This window comes from Dipodomys ordii, unplaced genomic scaffold, assembly GCF_000151885.1.
Source record: "Dipodomys ordii isolate 6190 unplaced genomic scaffold, Dord_2.0 Scaffold62, whole genome shotgun sequence".
NCBI classification, from domain to species: Eukaryota; Metazoa; Chordata; class Mammalia; order Rodentia; family Heteromyidae; genus Dipodomys; species Dipodomys ordii.
In genome coordinates this window covers 4,541,240-4,566,466 of record NW_012267278.1, presented here as the reverse complement: position 1 = coordinate 4,566,466, position 25,227 = coordinate 4,541,240, and the positions used below count along the sequence as shown (strand labels likewise).

General features: G+C 42.4%; 1 protein-coding gene across 1 annotated transcript in view; it reads right to left on the bottom strand.

Annotated features, from left to right (window-relative positions):
- The window catches only part of Prep (prolyl endopeptidase), a 166,123-nt gene that overhangs the window by 8,626 nt on the left and 132,270 nt on the right, over positions 1-25,227 (bottom strand). Inside the window, exons 11-13 of the mRNA XM_013022378.1 lie at positions 24,642-24,745; positions 3,345-3,481; positions 353-447 (exon numbers count right to left, since the gene is read on the bottom strand). Of these exons, the coding sequence (XP_012877832.1) occupies positions 353-447; positions 3,345-3,481; positions 24,642-24,745 (336 nt within the window). The remainder of the gene's footprint in view (positions 1-352; positions 448-3,344; positions 3,482-24,641; positions 24,746-25,227) is intronic.

Sequence of the window (25,227 nt, the reverse complement as noted above, 5' to 3'; positions counted from 1 at the left end):
ACAGGACCTGCTCTGACTAATGCTAACCTGCAAACAAGGCCACCAAGAGGCAGAAAAAAAAAATATACGTTTTTCCCAAGATGCCCTTCAGACACAGATAATTAAAAATGCACGGTGTGCATTGCTAAGAACCTCACATTTTAATTCTAGTCTTATGCAGAATGCTTCTACCGAATGCCCACTTCGTTATCAAAGACTATAGAGGAAAAGAAAGACCTGATTTCAAAGGAGACTTTTGCCTGCAATGAGTTAACATCCTCCTTTTACTTCTGTGCCCTCAGCCCCTCCCTCTGCTGCTTCCAGGAGAAAAGGATCAACTTTCACTAGGCAGGCTGCAGAGGAAATGACTCACCTTTATGCCACGTCTCTCCATATTCACCGCCGCCTCGGATGTTAGCCACTGCCAGGACGCCACCCATGTGTCTCACAAAAATGAGCCTGGACACACTGAGAAATAGGGAAGACAGTTTAATCTTGCAGTGTCTGCCTACTCAGAACCATGCGCAGATAGTCCTTGAGGACAATCCACGCACTGTGGTATCTAAACAAGGGCCCAACATGTTTTGCATTACTTGGCTACAGTAATGTGACTTCTGATTAACGTTCACTGGCAGAATGCAAACATCTTCGTAAGTGCTTTCCTATGCTGGTTAAGTATTTTATGACATAATTCGTACCACAGATATAGAAACAACCAGAGGCCCTTACTCCACACTCACCTGATTAGTGGGGGGAAAAAAATCATTTGGCAAGCAAAACACAGCCAGGCCAAGCGGAAAGTATGCTGGGCTCATAGGAGCAGCTGATTGTGGCCCCTGTCACTGGTAACACTCTCTCAACTGTTCATGTTGGGGAAGGCAAGTCCTTTAACATATTTTTCTTTTTGCCAGGCCTTGAGCTTAAACTCAGGACCTGGGTGCTGTCCCTGGACTTTTCTGCTCAACATTAGTGCTCTTCCACTTGAGCTGCAGCTCCACTTCCCCACTAACATGTTTCCCTCTCTCTCTCTCTCATTTTTCTCAGTGGTACTAGTGTTTGAGCTCCAGGTCTCTAGCTTGTTAGGCAGGCACATTACCATTTGTACCACCTCCTCATCACTCCCCCCCCCCACACCTTGGTATTTTTTGGGGTAGAGCCTCCTGTTTGTGCCTAAGGCTGGCCTCAGAACTAGGCACAGGCCTCTATAGCTTTCTGTATAGTGGAGGTTATGGCCAGAAATCACCTGGCCCATCTTGTTGGTGGAGATGAGGATCTCACTTTTTGTTCAGGCTGGCCTAGATCCCCAATCCTCTCACCTCCCAAGGAGCTGGAATTACAGGTGTGATTACATGTGATCACATGTGGCCCTCAAGTTTTTCACTTCTAGACAACCCCAGGGTATGAAAGGTAGAATAAATCAGTCACACAGATGAGAAGATAAGAACAGAGTTTTCAGGGCTGGAGCCTGTGTTGTAGGAGTAAACAGAAGGAACTATAAAGGAAGCTTATAAGAAAAAGTATTAAGTCCTCTGGAAAATTTCGATTTGGATTCCCCTCCCCCCTTTTTCCTATAGTTAAAATGAACTTTGCTTTGAGAGCTATATCTGAGCATTTTACCATTATACCTTTTAGTAATGAATGGGAAGATGTGAGGAAAGCTGAAGCTCTAGCTTCTTTGAGCACTAATTTCTAGATTATCAAGGATGAAAGGAGTAATTACAAGAGTTGGGGTAGATATAATCAGACCAACCACCCTCAACTGGCCAACCTGATTTTCAATCACTTGGTCCTCCTCCTGCATCTCTGCTGGTTTCTCCTGACTCTATTGCATCCATTGGCTTTGGGAGGAAATGTTCTGGGTACTCAGCTCTGGATTCCCAACACAGAGGCTTAAAAAGGACTTACGGCACAAACGCACAAACACCAGTGCTTTGGGCTACAGGAGATCCGCTGTGTGAGGCTCTTGCTATTCACTGGTTGCTCAGTTCACTGCCCCCTCCACCGAGCACTGCTCTGACTTGGAATTGAAGCTTGCCATGTTACCATTCTGAGTGATAAACAATGACGTATTTTATTCTTTATTGGAAACATTGGGCTAATCTAATGAACCGGTATCTACTGGCTTGCATTTTCAGACTAATCATCTTAGAAGAAATGTGGCATGTGATTTAACCTCACAGATATGGATGTACTAATAAACTAACAAATCTCATTGCCTTAGAAGTCCATTTGTGGGCTGCGATCCTACAACCAGGGTTAGTGACACATCTGGGGTGGTGCCTAGTAAGTGGCGCTGGAACAGCAGAGTGGATGAGTGGCCACCACTAGGGCATTCTTCTTCTCTCCCCCTTCAGTTTACTCCTAAGATGATACCATGCAAATCTACTTCATGAACTACTGTTCTATATCTTGATCTGATACATAAGCCTCCATCAGCTCCTCCCTAATAAAAGAATGAATTCAGATTCCTTAGCCAGATGTTCACTGGAGTGACATTTGTTAAAAACCACTTGGCATAAACTGACTTTATACTTGATTAAACCTAAAATAATGAGTTGCTACTGTTATTAAGTGTTCACAAACAAAGTAATAGCTTTCTTGTAGTTAACTCTGGGACAGCTGGTTGGGTCTGTTCTGACGCTATATCCTGGTAGTCATCAGTCCACCAATCTTCTCCTGAATAGAAAAGATGCTGGGTGAATCTGTGAATCGGTTTTGATTATGAGGTACGATTTAGAAGTTAGCTTAAATAAATCTGGGTTGCCGACAGGAAATTCCTTGCTTTGTTTAAAGATGCTTAAAGTAAATTTTATTACATAGTAGGAATGGGATATTAAATATCATGTTTGCAAATACGAGAAACTATTTTCCTCCCTGAATGTAAGTTACCTGGGAAATAATCACAGAAACAATAAGTATGTTACAGTTTAAAACAGATGAAGTCATATTCAGAAAATGTACTTACGGCTGAATGTTAAGATAATCTATAAGCCTGTGTGCTGGTGGAAAATTATTAGCTAAAAATCATTTGCTCTGAATAGAATGTTGAGGAGAGTTTGGGCGGGGCGGGGGGGGGAGCGTTGGTTTAGTGACAGTGATGTTTTATAAAGAAGGAAGCGCCTAAGACTCAGCTGATGCTAATATTTCATAGCCAGGAAGCTATGACTTCAACATCTAGCTCTAAAAAGACTATTAAGAATCCTCTAAATGCTAAGCCTATTCAGGTACTTTCCAGTAACCCTGTCCTTTTATGAAAGCACTAAGCAAGACATACAGCTTTCATGTTTTTCTGGTCTTCAGTTACTTTCCACAATGTGTATACAATATCCAAGACATGGCAAGTTCCCAGCGTGTTCCACACTTACCTGTAGTTAGGTGTGATAGATATGTTGAAGCCGCCATAGCCATATAAGAAAGCAGGATGAGAGCCATCCAATTTTATGCCTTTTTTATGCACAATAAACATTGGAATTTTGGTACCATCCTTGCTAGGATAGAAAATCTAGAACAAAAGAAAGCAAAATCCTTAAATATTACATTACTTCATAAATCCATGCGTGCTTCTATGTGAGGAAAAAAAAAGCCAGTATTAAGTCTTCAATATGTACTGTAGCACAAAGAAAACCTCCTATCATTAAATGGCTATCTGATGGTGAGACAACTTTCTGCCTTATGGGATGGTGTGGGACAGGGAAGAGCATGGGTTTGCAGCACGGATCTTAGTGCACACTATCTTGCTAGATTCCCTGAAGCAAACTGTTTAGCCAAACCCAGCCTCCAAGTTCATTTCCAGAACGTAGTTACCACCTTTAGCCTCTCCTGGCCTATAGGGGTCACATGAAAGAGAATAGGCATCTAATTTCTGCTCCTCCTCATCCCTCTGAGCACAGGAAAATCCAATACTACTGTGCTGTTCAGCAACTCCAGCTAAGGAGACATCCTGTCTTAAAAACAAATCTCACCCTCAACTTCCTCTGTAAAGATTAAGGCCCTCAATACATCTTCATTTTTCTCAGTTTAACTATTAAACAAATGTTAGAAACGACAAAACAGATTAGCTTAGAGTTGATGTCAAGAACAACACGGAAATCCTATTATTCCTGGTTAAACAAAGACATTTTCTGCAGTACGAGTAATGAAAACTCATCAAACCTCTCTGAATCTGAGCCATCTCAGGCAAGTTCAGCCACTATTTCCATATTCATCATTTTTGGGATAATGGATTAAGAGGAAAAGGATAAGGGAACATTCAAAGCCATTTATGATAAGCTATAGAATGAATGATAAGCCACACAAAGCTGATAATGGCTTCTACCAGAAAGCAAAGCAGTAAACAGCTTTCTCTTTAGGGGTCTTTATCATAATGGACATGGGCTAACTCCCCACTTGGTTCGGAAACATCTCTCCGACCTCCCATGTACAAAGGGCAAATGTCTTTAGGCATTTCCAACCAGGAGCAGGACTACAGCTGAGGCTTCTTCCTGCAGTTGTTCTATTGCAGAAGTTGCTCTGGAGTCCTTGCAAATGAACAAGGGAGAGGGGAGAACAGCAGGTGACTTCAGCGGCAGAGGACACAGGATAATGATAAATGCCTGTATGTTTAGTACTTTATTTGAAACTTGCCAACAAATAGAAATAAGTGCTTTTTATATTACAAATTTTGAGGAGACATACTTAGAATAGAGAAATCATAGAGAATACGCTTAAGAGTTTAAAAGCGTTTAAAACTACCAGAATCAAGTTTTATTTAAAGTTAGCTGGCAGACACTAACAGGGGGAGGGAGGGGGAGAAGAGGGGGTATCACGGGGCTGTGTGAGACAAGGACATGAAGAGAAAGAGGAGCCATTGTAAGGTGACTGGGGCTTGTGGGCTATAATACGGGGCTCCCAGGTCTTGTGCTGGCAAAGTTTTGGGGGCACTTTAACCACAGGCAACAAGACCAAAGGAGCGAACAAGAAACCATCTCACTTGATGCCACCTCCGTAAGAGTTATCTGTGCAAGACCGAGTCCCTCCAACTGCCCACATTGGCCCAATTCCCTGCTCAGCTCCATGGCTCTGCTCTCATCCAGCCGGCTGCAACCAGGACCTCCCCGTCCCCACTGATGGGTTCTCAGAACCTCTATCTGCCTCAACGTGCTTTTTCACTCACAGCTTCTTTCATGGCACTTCAACTTCCTCCTGGTAAACTACTATCTGAAGTCATCTGAGCCCTGGAATTCAGTGTCTTCCCATGTATTCTTAAGTATCTTTTGCTTCACCACCCAAATGAATCCCAGAGTAGCTGTTTCCTACATCCACTCCCAGCACCATTTCTGTTCCCTTCCCCTCCTCTGCTAAGAGTTCTCAAGATGTTTCCCAACCTCTCCCACCCCAGGGGAAGAAGGATCACTCAGTTGCGATTCTCTTCCTTACCTCCTTCACTACCTTCTGATTGTTACTTATTTTTTTTTTTTTTGCATTTTCCTTGTTTGTTGGAATCTACAGAGACTCAAATGTCTCCAATATATGCACAACCTTTTGTTTCACTTATCTGTCCCTTGAGCTTAATTTCCACCACCCACTGTCTTCCTATCCTTTTGTCCCTCTGTTCTGACCATCATTGCCTTTTCAAAGGTTGATGAGTGCTAATTTGTGCTATTACTTTCAGTCCCCCTTCATTTAGCACACTGTCCAGGTTTAAAGACCCAGCTTAAAGTGGCTACCTAAAATATCATTACTGGTACACAGAAATGATCATGTCACTCATGTAATTTATAATATGAAAGCCATTCATGCTTCACGAGCAGATAGTGTTTTCTATTTGTTGATCAAATTTATTTCTATGATGACACTCAGGTTCAAGTTAAAAGGCAAAAAGACTGTACATACCTGTAGCCCATGAGAGAGCTGCCAATATTTATAATTTTTAAATGTACACAATGTATTTGTGGAGTCTAATGTGACATTTCAATAGATATATACAATGTACAACAACAGTGTGATGGGGTAAGTGGTATCTCCTTCACCCCAAACATTTCTCAGTCCTCTGTACCTATTGTTTTTTGAGCATCCACTATGAGCACAGCCCTGTAATGGAATGCTAAAGCTTTTATGGGAATCTTAATGGACAGGAAAACAAAGTGCTCATGTGGGTCTAACAGGTGCCCACCTGAGTAAGAGGAACAATCTGTATGTCATCCTGGACTAATGGCTTATGAGATTGACAAGTCCTGTTTCTGTCTGTCACAGTCAGAACAAACAGTAGTAGATAATGTGATAGATCCAATTCAATGCAGAAGCTGTGACTGAGCTGCCTCTTACCTTAACAGGCTACAAGCACCTCCAAAGAATCCATACTAGAGAGGAAGCCTTTACCAAGAAGACCCCAAATGAAACACACACATGGGGCCAATGATTCAAAAGCACGGTTAGTTCACGTTAAGGGAGCCAGCCAAAAATTGACCCAAATTAAAAGTATAATTTTTAAGGGTTGCTTTAAATTTCCTTTTTCTCTCCAAATTTCAATACAGTTGGCATCCTGAGTAGCTGGAGAAGAAGGTGGTTCTAGCCCCTAGGAAGGAAGGAAGTGAGGACCAAGAAGCTGGCCCAGAATAGGACAAACAGCAAAGACTTTGCCTGTTTTGTCAAATGGCTTTGCTATATCCAGCTACACTGAAAAGGGCTAATGGATGTTTTGTGAGGAGCCAGTTCACTTCAATATAGCTTACCCAGATTCTGAGCAACAGTTAAGCTACTCGGCATTTTATACTGGTTCACCAGAAACAAGCAGAGACCAAGAGACCAGGCTGAAAAGAGCTGCTGGCAGAAGGGATGTCACCCTGAAGAGACCACCTGACCTTTCAATGGGGTGAATCTGTTTCTACCTTGCTAGAGGACAAAAAGGCTTGGCTTGGAGTGATTGCAAGGCTGTGGACCCCGCAGGTTGAGACACCTGTTGAATTGCCTGCATTGGGTCAGGAGATGGAGGTTCCCGACTATCCTGTCAAGAAGTGTAGATGGGGCCATCTTATCGACAAGAAAAATTACATAGCTGTCACCTTCACACAGGTTAATGCAGAAGACCAAGGGGCTCTGGCTAAGCAGGTGGGAGCCTCCAGGCCTACATATCAAGAGAGATAGAAGATCTGAATTGTTCAGGTAACATCTTGTCAATCTGGTAAAAGGTCTAGAAGTATACTTCTAAACTGGGTTACATAAACACTGTTGAGCTTTCAATATGTGAAAAATCTCAAAAATCACAATAAACAAAAGAAAATTTAAAACCTTAAGTTGTTCTTCATTTTCAAGAACACATTTTCAAGAAGTGTTATTCCACATTTAAACCTGAGACCATTGAACATCAGACTGTAAGAATATCAGCCTTGGTGATTATCATGCTGTCTCTTGGTAGAGGTCAGAGAAGGGTATTTGCTGCTCGAGGTATTTGCAGTCACGAGACTGAGCCACCTGGTAAGCAAAGCTGCTGGCAAGTTGTTTCTCAGACTCAAGGAAATAAAATAACCTCAGATCTGAGGATTTCTAAAAATTCTAGATACAAAAAGAGGTTGTAAGTCCAGGACTCATCCAAACCAGCAGACCTCTCATTTTACAAAGGACAAAATAAGATCCAGAAGATATGTCACTGCTCATTATGGTACAGCAAATTACCATCAAGTCTTCATGTCTCTGATTCCATTTTTTTCTGCTATATCATAAAATAATTATTTCATTAGTTTCTTGTAACTATCATTATTGGAGGCAGCTATGCAAAACATTATAAATGTTAGGGCATGGGTTTTAATATATTCATCCTTTTCCCCTTAAGACAATGCCCACCAGTCTCTAGGGAATCTAGGGACAAATGTCATTCTGCTGGAGGTGTTATGTCCTATTTGCTTTTCTGTGTTCATTATGTACTGAAAAAGAAGGCTCATTTAAGCATTTCAAAAGCTGGATTTCAGATACAGGGAGGGTTATTATGAGTCTGCTTAGAAAGATGACCCATTCACATAGCTAGTGGTGCCATGTTGGAGACAGAGTATTATGAACATAATAAAGACCCCACTTTATCTTGCCATGCCATTCCACGGAAATTTTCAAGAGTATTTCTAAAAGACTTAATGGATCCAATTCACTTCACAAATCAAACAAAAAATGCTTGAGAGCATCACAAAGAAATTCCAATTTCTTTAGCTGTCACAGTTCAAATGCACCCTCTCCTGCCCCAAATCATAAAATGTAATCCCTCAAATTCCCGGCACATGCTATTAGATCCTCAGGGTGGGGTCATTATGATGGAACTGGTGGCTTCAGAAGGAACCTGAGCGGACACAGGCGTGCTCTGTCCTGTCATGTGATGGTAATTGCCGTGTTAAGATGAAGCAAGACCTCACCAGATACCAGTGCCATGACCTTGGACTCTGAGCTGATTAAACTGGTATCTCCTAATTTGCCATTCTTGGGTATTCAGTTATGACAATGGAAAGCAACTGAGATGATAATTGTTTGAACTGACTTCTAGCTTTGTATACGTAAAGCCATGTTCTAATGAATGACCAACTGACAGATCCTTGAGCTGAATTTTTCAGATGAAAAGGAAAGTCAAGAAAATTTTACTTTTACACAAAGCTTTTCAGAAACAACCCACTCCTACTTTCAAGTGAGGAAGCCACTGACCCTCTGAAGGCAAGTTTCAGCGCAAGATGGCAGTCACGGAATGCATGTCTGTCATTACATATACATCTGGTTTCAAACCAATGAAATGAAAACATCTTTAAAAGAAAAAGAGGAGCAAGAAAACTTAATACATCAAGGGAACATTTCCTGCAAGCAAGAGACACGAGTTATAGATAGACCAACTCTCTCCCCTGAAATAGTATATTCCTTGAAATGAATACATTTACTCATAACATCCATTTCTCTTAAGACCCTTACATCAGTGCAATCATTTACGTTTCCAGATGCAATCTGCAGTGACACAGATGATGCAACCTGAGCGAATGTGGGGACTCCCATGATCACCAATAATGGGACACTATTCTCCATGAAAGACGAAGGTGAGCGGCAGAGGGCAAACTCTTCAGAGAAGAATGCCTGGTGACAGCTACTCCTGCCTAATTTTAGAGCCTGACAGGTTTAAAGGAGAATGTTCATAAAAGGGTGTTGAGCTTTTCCTTTTATCAGAGTTGACAGGGGCCACTTGTGTGGCCTGGGCTAAGTGCAGCCAATAAATCTGACAAGGAGCAGAATGCCCAAGATTCCACAATCAAGGCAACGAGGGAATAAGACATTTCATCACACAAAGAACTGTGCAGAGGACGACCTTGGTGCCTCAATTGTCTTGCAAAACAAGTGTATGAAGGACTTTCTGGGACGGACTGGGCGGTCTCGAACATTTCTGTGTAGTGCAGAGGTTAAAAATACTGGGCTGCACTACAAGGTTGTAATCCTGTCTATTTTCCAGGCATTTAACTTTGGGGGAGTGAGGAGGAGTTTAAGAGTCACCTTTGGGCAGAAACTATAAAGGGAAAATCTATTCTAGACTACTTTCGACTTTCAAAGGATGGCTGGACATTTTCTCAACTGTGGGGATTTAAAGACTCCTGTGGGGCACCTCAATAAACAGAAAGTCAGCCAGTTTGAAAAGCTGTATTCATTTGTGGGCACCTGTGGGCACACAATGACATGCTGGATATGATATCACTAATCTCTGCAGAAACTCATGAACTCTCCAGGATTCAGTCAAATGTTTTGGGAATAATAATTTTATTTCACCAGGTTAAACGAAATACATGAAATAGACAAGACATGAAATAGCTCTCAGCTGGGCACTGGTGGCTCACGCTTGCGATCCTGGCTACTCAGAAGGCTAACTGTGGATCCCAGTTCAAAGCTAGCCTGGGGTAGGAAAGTGTGAGACTCTTATCTCCAATTAACAACCCAAAATTCAAAAGTGGAAGTATTAAGTGAAGTGGTAGAATGCCAGCCCTGAGCAAATGAGCTAAGGAATAGTGCTGGCTCAGATTTCAAGTTCTACTGGCCTCTCTGTCTGTGTCTCTATGTCTCTCTCTCACACACAGACGCAAATTATGAACCCAAGGTGAAAGAAGCAGTGTCAGAGTATGCATAATCAGTGCATGGAACAGCACTTTGGCGGACTATCTGAAGTTCATGGGTACAAAGCTGGGCAAGTCAATGCATTTGACAGGTACAGAACAGAAAAGTCAACTTCAGTTCCTCTAGTTATTAAAGTGAAGTTATTAAAGTGAAGGGACCCTCACTGCATATAGAGAACCAGTTGTTCAGTCTGAAGTGGCCCCAGATATGGCTCTGGACCACTCATGAAATGGATGTTTTGTTCTGCTCACATGTATGGACATGGAAACATTATGGTAAATCAAACATTGAGGGTTATAAGCTTGGTACTGTCTGCAATAAGTAAGTGAAGTAGAATGGCCTGTTAAGTGCTCTCTTCCTAACCCTTACCCCCTCTCCCCAATACCTATGGCCAGCTTGCTTCAGTTTCTAAGGCACAAAGTCATTTTTGTCTCTTAGCATGGTGGCTTTGTCTTCTAGAAGACAAGCTGCTTCTAGTATCTGGCTACTTATTAGCCTGAAATCTTAACACCTCCCATTCTTTACAAAGGCCTCTCACTCTGGGCTTTCACAGGTGGTGCAATCCTTCCTAACTTTAACCAATGTCTCTAGGGAAACTTCCAGCCCTCACCTTCAGATCACAACCCCACAATCCCAATCACCTACTCTTCCTAGGGTAAATCATGACTAAAAGAACAAAGCCATTGCTCTTTAGTCATTCACTTGTTTGACTCCTTTCCTTTCCCACTATCACACAGGATCGCCCTCTTGTTCCCAAGCTACATCTCAGGCAGTTTCAAGCTTCACGTGAGTACTTCTAAAATGAGAATGAAACTTTTTTTTTTTTTTAAGGCCATTCAATTCATTTGGGAGTCAGTTAGAAAGTGATTCCTTATCTGAACATATGAAAATAACCAAAAATACACAAAGGTTGGTTAGCCAAGGACCTGAAGAGATAAACCTACTGATACTAACATTTCTATACAAGCTAAAGTTCCCGTAGGTTTAAAAACAAACACTAAAACCCCTGCTAATTAGTTTCTACATTACCCACAATAGAGCTTTCTTCCTCAGTTTTTTCTTTAGTCAAAAATGCATGATGTTTATCTTAATTTGGTTAAAATATTTATGCAGTGCTTACCTGCAGTAAGCACTAGAGGGTAAGGACTCAGAAGTAGCCTTACATTTTATTCTGTATTAACTCCATGCGGTAGGTTGTTCTGACACAGAGAAGTCACTAGCACAAGTCATGCATCTTGTAAATGATGAAGTCAGATTTTAACCCAGGTCTTCTGGCTGCAGACTACATTCCATTACCCATTATAAACAAGGGAATCAGATCACTCCTCAGAGCCTGCTCTCCTTCCCTCCTGCTGTGTGTCTGTCTTCCTGGGGTATATGTCCTGCCTCTGTCTCTAGCATGGTGCCCACCAAGACAGTATGCACTTAATAACTATATGCCAGATAAGTGCATAAATGAAAGCTCAACCTGGGACCCTCATTATTTCAATTAAAACATTTTAAATGGCATTTCATTCAACATCCTTACAAATGGAGCAGCCTAAGAATCTGGCCTTAAAATGCTTATAAGCTAAAAAGTAATAAAATAAAAATTAACTCTGGCTGAAGCCTTTCAGAGATTATATAAGCTTTTTAAGGGCACAAGTTTTCAACTTATTACTAATAAAAATTATTTAAGCTCTGACATTTTCTGTATGTGTAGCCCGTTCCTCTATTAATTTACCAAAGCCAGGGCAGTAGAGCTTTATGTCTCTTAAACTGTTTAGCTATGGTAATTTAGAGCAAGAGCTTGCACCTGCTAAATAAAAAGACAGATACTTGAAATCCATTGCAAATCCTCATTAACCCCAAACTACAGCAGAACCACTTATTTAACTGCAGCAGAAAAATAAAACAAACCAAAGCATAGAAAAGACAAACTCTGGCAAGAATGTTGAGTAATAGATGAAAGCTATGTAGCTTTAAATTTTTGTCTTGTTATTCACCCCTTAAAGGGGTAGACTATTAGACTCTTGAGGAAAGATGTTAGTGAGGAGAGAGGGCAGAGGGTTACGCCATCAAGTTCATGCTGGCATGACAAAATTAAACAGGACTGCATAAAGCCAAGTGTGGTTTTCCACTGTGTGTAGAACCAGCAATAGTACATGATTACCCTTTTGTTTGTATGCATATTCAATGGGAAACTAATCTGCAGTAAAACACTGTGAGAAGCAAAGGCACATAAAACTTTTTTTTCTGTGTGTCCTGATACTGGCTCTTAAATTCAGAGCCTTGTACTCTTGCTTGGCTTACTTGCTCATGGTAAGCGCTCTACCACTTGAGCCATACCCCCACTCCAGCATTTTTCTTAAATTTTTTTTTATTGTGGAAAATACCATACAGAGGGGTTACAATTACATGAGCAAGGTAATAAGTACATTTTTTTTTTATCAAGCATTGTTGCCTCCTCCTTTGATTTTCCCCTACCCTTGTCCGTTGTATGGCTAGTGAAGATATTTTCCCAATCCGTGAGCTTTCTATTGATCTTGCTAGCTATGTCCTTGCAATCCCATTTGTCCAATCTTTGATTTGTTGTGTTTCTGGGTCTCTATTAAGAAAATTTCGGCCTGTGCCAAGGAGACCTAGGATTTCTCCTATTCCGTCCTGTAATGTTTTCAGGGTGTCTGCTTTGACTCCGAGATCTTTGATCCATTTGGAGTTGATTCTGGTGTAGGTTGATATATAAGGATCTAGCTTTAGTTTTCTACAAATGATAAACCAATTTTGCCAGCATCATTTACTGAAGAGGCTGTCTTCCTTCCATTCTAATATTTTTAGCTCCCTTATCGAAGATTAGATGTCTACAGGTCTGTGGGTTCCAGCATTTTTCTAATTGCAAATGGAGTCTCTTGGACTTTCCCCCTGGGGGTGGGGGTGGAAGTCTTAGCCTTCTAAGTAGCTAATATTACAGGTGTCAGTCACAGGTACCTGGCTATCAAATAACTTTTTATTACAGAAAATGACTGACCAAAATACTGAGAAGGACTTTAGAAATAGCCCACCATTTAAACTCACATAAGGTGCATCTTTTAGCTAAGATCTATTTTTTAGCTGGGGTCATTTCAACACAGAAAAGTAACCAACCAGGCCACATACAGCTTATATATAGTAGAGTTGTCGTCTTCGCTGGATCTTGTGCTTTTAGATACTGTACAGAAGAATTTGCTTGTAATGTTCTACTGGACAGAGAAATTCCTGTGGATTTCTATTCGAGAAGACTAATACTGCTCATAATCCTCTGGTCTGAGACTTTCAAACAATACAAACACAAACCATCCGAACAAACCCTCTAGGTGAGAAGAGACGCTAAAAGAAACCCATTTTGGATGATTTCAAGTCATTTAAGGAACAATCCTTTAGAAGCCCAGGAGCACACAGTGCCCTTCACTCCTCGCCTGGGGAATTCTGAGTTGAGATAAGCACACCATCTGCCTGGCAAAGGCAGGCTGCAAAGAGGTGGGCCATTAGAAGAGATAACCAGAGCATCAGGATTACCATCCCAAACAGCTACCAGGAAGCACCTCAGCGGGGAGCGGGTGGGGGAAGCAGGAAAAAAAAAAGGAAGGGGAAATGAAGGCAGAAATCACCAAGTTCAGAAATCCTGCAGTGAAGATAACAAGAACAATTTCTGTTTGATTTGTAGCCTAAACTCAGCTGAGGCAATGCTGGTATTTATGTGGTAGGGAAAAAAATCAGTACAGGAAGCTTATCCGTTTTACCTTGTGCATCTTCCAGATGAAAAGGTCTATGCCTATTGCTTTGAAATGTTTCTAAACACAGAAATATACACGTTTAATCGCAGATACTCCTTTTCCTTATTAGCAGTAATCAAGAAAAATGAAAGCTGGAGATGAGGACTTGAAACATACAAATGGAAGAGCTCAAATAGAGCACTGCACTCCGATGATAGATGGCCAAAGGGATGGGGGACAGGGCCATCTGATGGGTGTGAAGCCCAGTCAGGGGTGTGTGCAGAAACATCTACCTACAAAGCCAGCACATGGGGTACTAAAACCCCCATTTAGCGGGTTTTCACTCTACTGCTACCTGAGAGGCTATGCAGCTTCATTCCTGTTCAAATGCTCACAGCCAATCCTATCACAGACCAGCTCACATCCTTGTTGACTTCTCTGCAGCGCCATGCCATCCCTCCTTAGGCCTCCTGGCTTCTCTTCCTCTCTTGGTACTTGAAGTGTTAGTATTCTCTTGAGCCTTGCATCTTCGTTTCCTTCATTCAAGTTTGCAATTGTGCCTATGGGTTCACTGACCATCACAGCCTCTGCCAGCCTTTGCAGCTCTCTCTGGCTATGGACCCTACTTCTTTCTGTGAGCACCAACATCTTGACAAGTAGGCCTGTAGGTCCTAGACCTGTTTCCCTTTCAGGCAGCCAGGGCTCTGGCCTGGCTTTGATGCTTACCTGTGATGCTATGTACGTACACACCTTCCTGTCTTCTCCTTTTCCCACCCCCGTCCTTCCCCAGCCCCTTTTCAGGAAGTTTCTTCTAGAGCATCTGAAATTCTTGTCTTCCTCTGGGCTACCCCCAGAAACTCAGAATACTGTAATATAGCACCTCTTAACCCTGTAAAATTGCTGGAAACATTTGATTACATTCCCATTTTCCCTAGCAAATATTCTTCATGACCAACAGGGTCAGATAACAAGCATCTTGCTTGAAAAAGGTGTGTGAAATGGTAATTTTATGCAATCCTGTCACCAGTCACTCACAAACACACACTCACTCATTTGAATGGATTTCTCATGTGACTGGTCTATTTTATTTAAATCAGAGCTATTCAGTGCAACTCTGTCTTTGGCTGGCTCTTCAAGGGAAACTTACACTAACTTATCAAGGACGATATTTTATAGGAAACACAAATAAGGAAGAGTATTATAAGAAAGGGTTTGACTCTCTAAAAGAAAGACAAAATTATTTCTTGTGGTCATATACTATGACCAAAATTAGTATTTTGTGTGTGTGTGGGGGGAAGGTTACTGGAGTTTGAACTCCCGGTCTTGGTGTTTTGCTAGAATAGTTAAGCTCCTCACCCAGCACTTTATGCTTTAGTTTGTTTTCAGGTAAGCTAGCCCCTGACCTCCAGCTTTCCAAATGGCTAAAATTACAGGCATACACTACCATTCCTATTGCAGTACTTTAGTTTGACCTCAGGGCTTCATTCTTGCTAAGCAGGCCCTCTACTGCTTGAGCCATACATCCATCCCTTGACAAAAATAATTCTTAAAGACTAGATCACACAGAAGTAAAACTGGTAGCAAACATTCATCTTATGACAGTATCTGTTTTGAGTGGACAAAAGCAATTACCCTTGGAGAAGAAAGGGAGAGGGTCTGATAGAAATATTACAGAAAGGAAATCCATTTTTATGTCTCTGGCAACCACAAGATTATTTCTGAGTCTATCATCTATCAAGACCTCTTTATCATTCCCCATGTATTTATATGTATCTTCTCTGCCCCAGGGATGCAGCAGTGAACAAAACTGCATGCTAATGGGAAGACAGACAAATACATAAATAAATGAAAACATAACATCAGTTGCAATAAGAGCAAAGTAATGGAGAAACAAACAAAGCTGGAGATAGGGAAAGGTAGAAGAACTAGGCAGCTACATCACAAGGACAGAGGCAGAAACTTCTCATGCATGCACTGAAATAAGGTAGAGGAGGCCAGGAGGGATGGACATTACTCCACACAGACGTGAGTAGTGTGGGAGGGCATGCGTATGAAAGCAAAACTGAGGCTCCACCGAATGACAGGAACAGGCTTGCCTTAGACTGTGGGGGGGCCTTGTAGATATTATTAAAGCTAGTCAAACCAGCAGATAAACAATCAGACAGGACACATTATTTATCAGGATGCCCCATTATCTGCTAAGTCCACAGCAAATAGTCACATCCTTCTTAGCCATGATCTCAGAATGGCTGCACTGCCAGTCCATACCAACCCCAGTACGGAACTCTATCAACAATGACATCATTCATTCACCTGTGGAACAGGACCGCAGACTTGCAATAATGAAGGGGTAATAGGTTTATACAAGGCAATGTCACCTCAAGGAAGTAGTCTTGTAGATCACTTTTAGCTTCTTCCAATGATGAGAGAGCACTGTATAAAAATGGGTCTAGTTGGTGTTAAACAACAGATGGCCAGAATGGGAGGTGCTACCTCAAGCCAAAAGGACTAAGAGCTAGCTCTCTCTATCTCTGTGTGTCACAGGCAGGTTCGGAGTGAAGAGTATAGAACTCATGTTGATGTCTGACAAAGAAGATGCAGCAACATCTGCTTTGGGGCTAGGGATATTAACTCAGTGATACAGCATTTGCCTGGGATACTCAAGACCCTGGCTTCAATTTAAGTCCATGCAATTCTGGAGTAATTTGGTAACTGAAATGACCCAGCCTATCCTGATAGAAAAAAACAATCAACCAATCAACCACACCAGAAATTGAATCCAAAAACCAGAAAATGCCAATGCTTAATATTTGAATTTTCCTACCGCTAAACTGAACATATAACCAAAATCATACCTATTTTAAGCTCCCTAGGACTTCTCCACTCTGGTCCTGCAATTATTTCCTTTCCCTGAATTTAAATAAAACATTCTGTTGAAATTCCCGCACACTTGTAATGCTAACCCAGATCTCTCCTGTGGGCAGAGCGATCTTATTCCACAGCTGATATTGTCACCTGAATGAGTATCTTATCCCCTAAAACCATCCTTCCCAAGCATGCTTACTGGTCCACGGTATCAGCTACTCAGATCTGAAACAACAGTTATGACTGATATGTCTCCTGTTTACCTTAACATGCAATACCTATACATACAGAAGTGCACATGGCTGAGATAAGAGGACCCAGGACGTCATCTCTGCCCTAAATGAGCAGAACTGAGGAAGAGATCTTGAACACTTCAGAATTAACACGGGCTGTATTCATCAATTTAGCCTGAATAGATGACTTATGGTTCTTTCTTTTGAGACATACCAAGACATTTTTCAAGAGTCTTAACAAAGCCATAATGGTTTACAGCTGTTTTGATGGGAAGACCCCCCCCCCCCAACTACAGTTATAGGTTATGTTCTGTTTAGTTGTGATGGCATGATAAGAGAAGCTGGCATGGCTCAGGGCAGCTCACTCTGAAGAGGTGAGACAATGTAGGGCATGTGGGCACAGAGCCTGGCACACTGTGCAGCATCAACATGTGTGGTCAGGCGGCAGCTGAAGATGCCCTTTGTCATCCATTTTAGATTCAGTTCCCAGGGTCCAGAAGGAGAAGAGATGCTTCAATAGAAAAGCTAAGATTGGACTGAATAATGAAAAAGGGGTTCAGAATTTTGGAAAGCATGAAGGAAGGAGAGGTGAGGAAGAGGTGAGATTGGAGAATGGTAGTCATGTGGTTTGACTTGGCTTTGGGTGAGCCCAGAGCTTCCCTGGGAGGAGGCTGGATGAAGGTGCTCAGAATTGTCTTATTTGATTTTCATGGATCTCAAAGGCCGTACAATAGTGTGCGAGTTCTCCTCTCTACACTCAGGTCAGGGTTTAGTGACTCCAAATCACAAGCTTGTATTTGTATAAATGGAAAATTTTCCTTCCCTTCTTCACAGCCCAATGGTAGTTATGCCAGTAATAGATTTTCCTCCAGGGAGATAATGGAATATTCCCAGTTCCGGATCTATTTTTACTCACCCCATCATCCATCCACCATCAATGTAACTCCAGGAGGAGCAGAGGGGAGGGGAGGAGAGGGAAGAAACTGTGGAGCAGGTAGGAGCTCACACTAAGCTATTATCTCTTCTTTCCTTTTGCCCTAAAAGACAGAGTAGAGCAGGAAGCCAAAGCCGTTTGCAGCTCACCACCAAAATGATCCCCATGGAAATCAGGAATGGCACTGACAGGAAATCAGAAGGTAGAGATTATCCCCAGATAGTTAAAAAAATTCTGTTCCTGGCTGTCCCTGGATCTTATTGATTCTTTGTGTAACTTCTCCCACTTGGAGGGCAGAAGTGGGTTCGGAATAGACACTGGAATGGGACCTCCTCTGCCAGGCAGTGGAGAAGCCCTGTCCAGAAGCTGCTTGATTGATCATATTCACTGTGTATGGAGCAGCGATCTCAGGCTACTTTCCAAAATAAATCTGTTTTTTTTTTTTCTAAATTTGAGTACCAGCAGAGAGTAGATGACAATAGCAGAAACATAAATACTTAGGTTTTATTTTGTTTTCCAATACTGAATTTTAGATGGGGTTTCAAGATGCCATATGGTGGCCAAGTTCAAGTCCAAAGACTGTCACCAAATAAATAGATAAGTAAATAATTTGCAAGATCAATAAATAGATAAGTAATTCGCAGGACAAGCATCTCCTTTTAAAGTGCTTCTGCCTTTGTTGTGTATATTTTCTGCTATCAACAATTATAATACCTAAAAATTCTATTTTCTAGGTATCTCTATTTTCCAACCAGTCTTGGGACTTCAACTTAGGGCTGAGCACTGTCTCTGGGCTTTTTGTGCCAAGGCTAGTGTTCTACCACTTGAGCCACAGCTCTACTTCTGGCGTTTTGGTGCTTAATTAGAGGGAAGAGTCTCCTGGACTTTCCTGCCTAGAGTGGCTTTGAACCATGATCATTGGGTCTCAGCCTCTTGAGTAGCTAGAATTACAGGAATGAGCCACCAGTGTCTATCTCTAATCCTGAGATTTAAGTACCTAGCTACCAGGTAGCAGTGGATCCTTTAGTCACAGGACCTACACCAAGAATCCTACAGCGTACCTGTTCACCTTGTATGGAAAACAGCCTTCCCTTCTTTAATAACAAGGTCCTATTTCTTTTTTAAACAGGACATATTTTCCCCTGAGATTAAAAATCTAGGTCTTCATAAGTTTTCACAATCACATGTAAGCAGGTGTAACATGTCACCTTGTAGCAAATAGACTCAGAAGCTGCCTAGCATGTGCCATCATCATTACTGCCGCCTCCCTGTGGGATGACAAGTGGATGGAACAGGCCCCCAACCTCAGCCATCTAGGACCATGAGGTGATGCTGGAGCAGGAAGCCTGGGTGACAGAGCAGAAAAGACCTAGGATTCCTTACTCCTTAGGACACCAGGGAAGCTGGGGTGGGGCCCCTGTGCTTCTTTTATGGGAGGAGGGAATAGACTATCTTCTTCAATGCACAGATGTTTCCATTTTATTTTTCCTTACTTACAGCTGAACTTACATTGACAAACATCAATGGAGATTCTTCTTTTCTTTTTGACACTGGGTCTAACTAAGCTAGCCCAAATTGGTTTCAGACTCACAGTCCTAGTGCTTCAGCTTCTGAATACTGTGATTATAGGTGTGTTTTGTTTTTTTTTATTTTATGAAACTGGTATGTGAACTTGGACTCACATGCTCAGCTTGCTTGCTTGCTTGGCACGCTGCCACTTGAGCCACACCTTCATCCTGGCTTTTTGCTGGTTAATTCCAGATGGGAGTCTGATGTACTTTTCTGTCTAGGATGGCTTCAAACCAGTCCTCCAGATCTGTTTCCTGTGTAGCTAGCTAAACTTATAGGCACAAGCCACTAGCACCTGACTTCATTACAAAACATACATAATCATTATTAAAATGGCAAAAGACAAATATTGTGAGCAAATACCTTGCTACCCTACCAAAGCCAAGTCTCCCCAGTGCTGAACTAGTGTGCCACACCCCACCTCCCCCAGGACAGTCAATGGCAGGCCTTGTTTTTCTGGCACATCCTCCATGTTCTAAGCCCCCAGGCATCATTCAGCCAGTGTCTTGGTCCCCATCTACATGCTTATGCCATTCACAACTGAAACAGGATTGTATCCTCAGACCAAAGTTCACAGTCTCACAGGAGCTCAACCCAGGGGGCGTTAGAGGGGGATGCTGGCCGGCCATGTCATGGAGCATCTCCCCAATCTTTTGTATGCCAATTTCACACTTGAGCCAGGGTTCACTATTCTCTAGGCTGCCCTGTTAGAGTTACCCACATGTTCATATATATGAACTGCTACAAAGAGATGTGTTCAGACAGGCAAGAGAAAGTGTATACCGTAGCAGGGAGACCTCAGCAACTACAGAATTGGGACACACAATTTCTCATCTATAAGGTAACAAGAAAACACAGACTTATGAATGGTACTGGGATTTGAACTCAGGGTTTTCTGCTTACTCAAGCTTGCTGGCTACTTGAGCCATACATTCAGTCCAGCACTTGCTGTTTAATTTTGGGGATAAAGTCTTGCAGACTTCTGCCTAGGCTGGTTTCTAATTGTAGTCCTACAGGTCTCAGCTGTATGAGTAGCTAGGATTATAGGTGTGAGCTACCTTTGTCTATAGAGGGTCAAATCATTTTTTTTTCGTTTTTTTATTGTCAAGGTGATATACAGAGCAGTTACAGTCACATAAATAAGGTAATAAGTACATTTCTTGTCAAACTTGTTACCCCTTCCCTCAAGAGTCCAATTATTTTAACACTGCTAATCCATGAAGAAGGTGACAAGAACACAAACATGTGTATCCTGACAGAACACTGGACCCTCTATTCAGCCCACCTCCATAGCATAGGCAGCTATCTGTTTATGCAAGGATATGTCACTATGAAACATAAGAAAAAACAAATGCTAAAGCAATACATTGTTGGGAACAACTGATACCATTCCAGGCAATTTCTGATCATATATAAGCATTCAAAAAGTTTTTACTAAAAATGTTCCTTATTCATTTTTTACTAGAATGCTCTGAAGATTTTTTTGTTTTTGTTTTTTGAGTCCAGTCGTGGGGTCTAAACTCTGGGCCTGGGCGCTGTCACTCAGCTCTTCAGCTCAAGGCTAGTGCTCTACCTCTTGAGCCACAGTGCCACTTCCGGCTTTTTTCCTTTTGCTTATGTGGTGCTGAGGAATCGAACCCAGGGCCTCAGCCATGCAAGGCAAGCGCTCTACCACTGAGCCACCTTCCCAGCCCTGCTCTGAAGATTTCCGACCAATACCCAATGCTATAGGAAAACACTATCCAAACTGAGTAAGGTGGCACACTCCTGTAATCCTAACTTAAGAGACAGAGGCAGGAGAATGGGAGACCATACCCTAGGATACAGAATGAGACTTTTACCCCACCCCTACCCCCAACTCAATATCACTAGTTCAAAGGTCAACTCATCAAGCACAAGAATGAGTCTATTATTTCCTGAGTCCTAGGCATGAAACATTAAAACACAAATTAATGTTCCAAGAACATGCTGTTTGAATAGCAAAGTGTATGTCAGCAATCAAACTTAGTTATCACTAAATTTAGAAAACTTTTTTTAAAAAAACCCTCCAGCTCCCCGCTCCATATCTAATGTAAGGTGAGGGGAACAGAAGCCATTGCCTGGCCCCTAAAGCATCACCTAACTTTAACATTTCTGTTCAGCTGCAAGGCAAACCACTTTCCACATAGTCTTTATGGCTCACTTGTACCAAAACCCAAGGGTCTTCAGAAAAGGAAAATTCCTGCTGAGTATAAGAGGAATAAAGATAATGAAGTCTATATTAAATATGTGTAATTATTACTATTGGCCTTCTAGGATTTAAATGGCTTTCCTCTATAAGTATGGGCATTGGATTTTACTGATTCATTTTGTCCTTGAGAAAATGCAGAAACTGTTGTGAACAAAGCACCCACACAGTCTATTTGGCTAACGGTCCATTTCAGGTCTATGAATTTTATCTTTCATTTTAGAAGGAGCAGGTGACTGAACAATGAGCTGCTGAGAAGCCAGACCTCTGCTCCACTAGACCAGGACGACGCCCAGTACCATCTAATGACATAGCCGAAGCCCCTCAGGCAGAGCCCGGAGGTGAGATGTTTCTCTCCACATTGCTACTCAATGGTAGACTCTACCTTGTAGAAAGGCAGAGGCAGTATGTGAATGAAGTGTGTGGTAAACAGGTAAGACAAAGGGTGAACCAATTCAACAGTGATACTCACTAGATACTATGTTGGAAATGAACTTTACAACTTGGTGCAGAGTGGGGCTGGAAGGGAGAAAAAGTGGGAGAAAATGAAGGAGGGGTAACATTGTTCAAAAAGAAGTGTACTCATTACCTGACTTATGTAACAGTAACCCCTCTGTACATCACCTTTACAATAAAACTTAAAACAAAAACAAAATAAAGCAATCAGGAATCTTAGTCATGAAAACCCTGGAGCCCTGCGCAACAGCCAGGAAGGCTTTTCCTTCTGGGTGTTTTACATATTAAACAAATGTAAAGTCCAGACTCAAGTGACAGTACCCTATGGTAAGTGGGGGAAAAAATGTCCAGGATCGTTTTTTCCAAATTGCTATGGGTTTTACTACCCACCACTAGGCTACCTAGGTTTTCCATCCACCTACAAATCTCTTGGTAGGGCTTTTGGGTGACAATGGCAGGTGTCCAATAAGACACTGCATGGAGAACCTCATCAAGATGTGAGCACACGGTTATGCTCAACCACATCAAAACTCAATGGCAGACCACAACCCACAGCCAATTGATTTCTACTCCACACAGACTCTTGCTCCGCTGGAATGCTTTCTCTCCTCATTTATAAATGAAATCACTACATTAAGAGGTGGCAATGAATTTGCCATCTCTCAACACTATCATCATGATCAGAGCGGGAAAAAGCCATGGTCTGACAGGAGAAGCAGCCCCCATCCTCCACATTGAGAAGAACGAGTTGCTTTCCTGTCAGAGGCCACCTCCTGACACCTGAACACTGTCAAAGGCAATTCTACCCTGTGATCCTCAATTGCACAAACTGCAGGAAGGTAGAGAAGAGGAGAATAATAATGTCTTTATACAGAGTGGAGGAAGCTCCACAGTAGATTGAGAGACCTGAGCCCTTCTGTCCAATCCAGGTGGGGACTGCCTGAGAGGCCCTGGCATGACCAGCAGGATTGGCCCGTCTACCCTCTCAGCGATGTCCAGGCAGACACTAAAATCAGACCATAAGAGACCCAATGTGACAGATGACAGGGACACAATTTACATACACGAAGGAAAGGAAAAGCAGCAGAGAATGATACCCTCAAGGTGAACAGATTTATAAAGCCTAAGCGAATTAATGAACCATGGCTAATAGAAGACAGTAGGTCCCCACAGGAAATCCAAGCAAAGGCTCACCTAGCCAGTCAAACTAACAAGAAGTCAGCCAAATGGGTAAGAAAACTACAAGGGCATTATATTTACTTCTGCCGAACAAAACAGATTGCATTCTATCTGCCAGACTCACAGATATAATGTCAAAATAGTCCTAAAAGAATCCTGATCGCTAGGTAACATCCCCATTTTACAGATGAAAAGTTGTGACAGGAGGGTCATGTGGCTTTCCCAGAACCATCCCGAAAGCACAGATTTCAGGCCCGTCCCACAGGGCTTCTTCAAAAAGCCCAGTGTTCCTGATTGTAAGTACACAGATGAGGGAGGACCCAGTCAACTCTGTCTGAACAAGGCAGAACTATGACATGTTTTAGGCTAGGCCTTGTGGGTCATGGCATCTGTTGCAACCCTGTCAAAATGGTAACACACAGCATAGCCGCTAGCCATGGAGACATTGGGACAGCTGGCCAAAAAAAGATTCCTGACACCCAAAAGGTTGGTACACCGCAGTTCTGTGCCAAATTCAACCTTCTACTTTTTTTTTTTTTTTTTGGTAAACACAGCTGTATTTATGCTCTAGATTGGGCTCAATAACTAGGTTTAGGCTATTTCTAGTCACACTATAATAATGTTCTGGTTTCAGGGAAACAACTTCAGGATTATTCCAGATGCTTGAATCCAACATCTGTCCCAATCTGCCTTCACAAACCATGTCTGACTCCTCATCTATGGCCTGTAGCCAGGCCCCTAGGTTGGAGTGCTCGTTAAATACCTGGTGCCCTACCAGTGACCTCTTACTGAAAAGCAACAGTCTACACTGTCATCACCAATTATCTGGTGATTCAGATTCTGGTCATCTTAGGGAGCCTAAGAGATGACTGACTGAGACTGAGCTTGTGGAGAAATGACTATTCGTTGGCTAATTCATTTGTTCACATACGTTACTGAGTACCTGCCGAGGATAGGGAAGCAACATCTACCTTCAGACTAAATAAGGATGACTCATTGCACCAGACCTAATGCTTCCCACACTGCAAATCTGAGACCTTAGCTCAAACACTACCATTTTCCAGCAAGCAGATGGTGACACATGGTGCTGCTCTGACAACTACTGCAACAGGAGACAAAGAACTCTGGCTTCCTGTGGAGAACAGAAGCTGCAGGAGCAGAATCCATGAGCTGGGAGAGGGCAGAGGTGGCTCATCACTGAGTGCTGAGCCAAGCTTGGCTCACTGCCCGGAAACAACAGAGGCTCCAAAAATATTTGTGGTATCACCGTGGATTACCTCGGTGGCTTCTGACAAGGTGGAAGGTGAACAGTCAGCAGATGAAAGTTCCGTTTCATAACTCACACACAAATGGGATCAGTTTCTCCATACCTGGATCGTCTGGTAATCCGAAGCATCTATTCCCTTCACAGTCACCTCGCGGAAAACTCGTGGCTCCAGTTCCTCTTTGGTGAGGTCACAGTGATAAATGATACCTAGAAGGGGAAGAGCCTTAGGTTAGTTCACAAGACTCACAAGATGCCAGGCAACAACAAGGACCACAAAGCACAACCAGACCCTCAAGGTGATTGACACTTTAGTAGGAGGGTCTCTACTCCCAGTCATAGGAAGCCAGACTGGCCTGACAAGCACCATGTAAAAGGACCACCTCCTTTCTGTAATACTAACCCAAGCATTCTGTAAGTGAAAAAAAAGGTAAAATACCGCTGGGAAGGTGGCTCAGCGGTAGAGTGCTTGCCTTGCATGCATGAGGCCCTGGGTTCCATTCCTTAGCACCACATAAGCAGGAAAAAAAAGGCCAGAATTAGCACTGTGGCTCAAGCGCTAGAGTGCTAGCCTTGAGCTGAAGAGCTCAGGGACAGCGCCCAGGCCCAGAGTTCAGGCCACACAATTGAAGAAAAGAAAAGGTAAAATACTTAACTATGGAAACAACAGATTTTTCTCCAACCCATTCCCG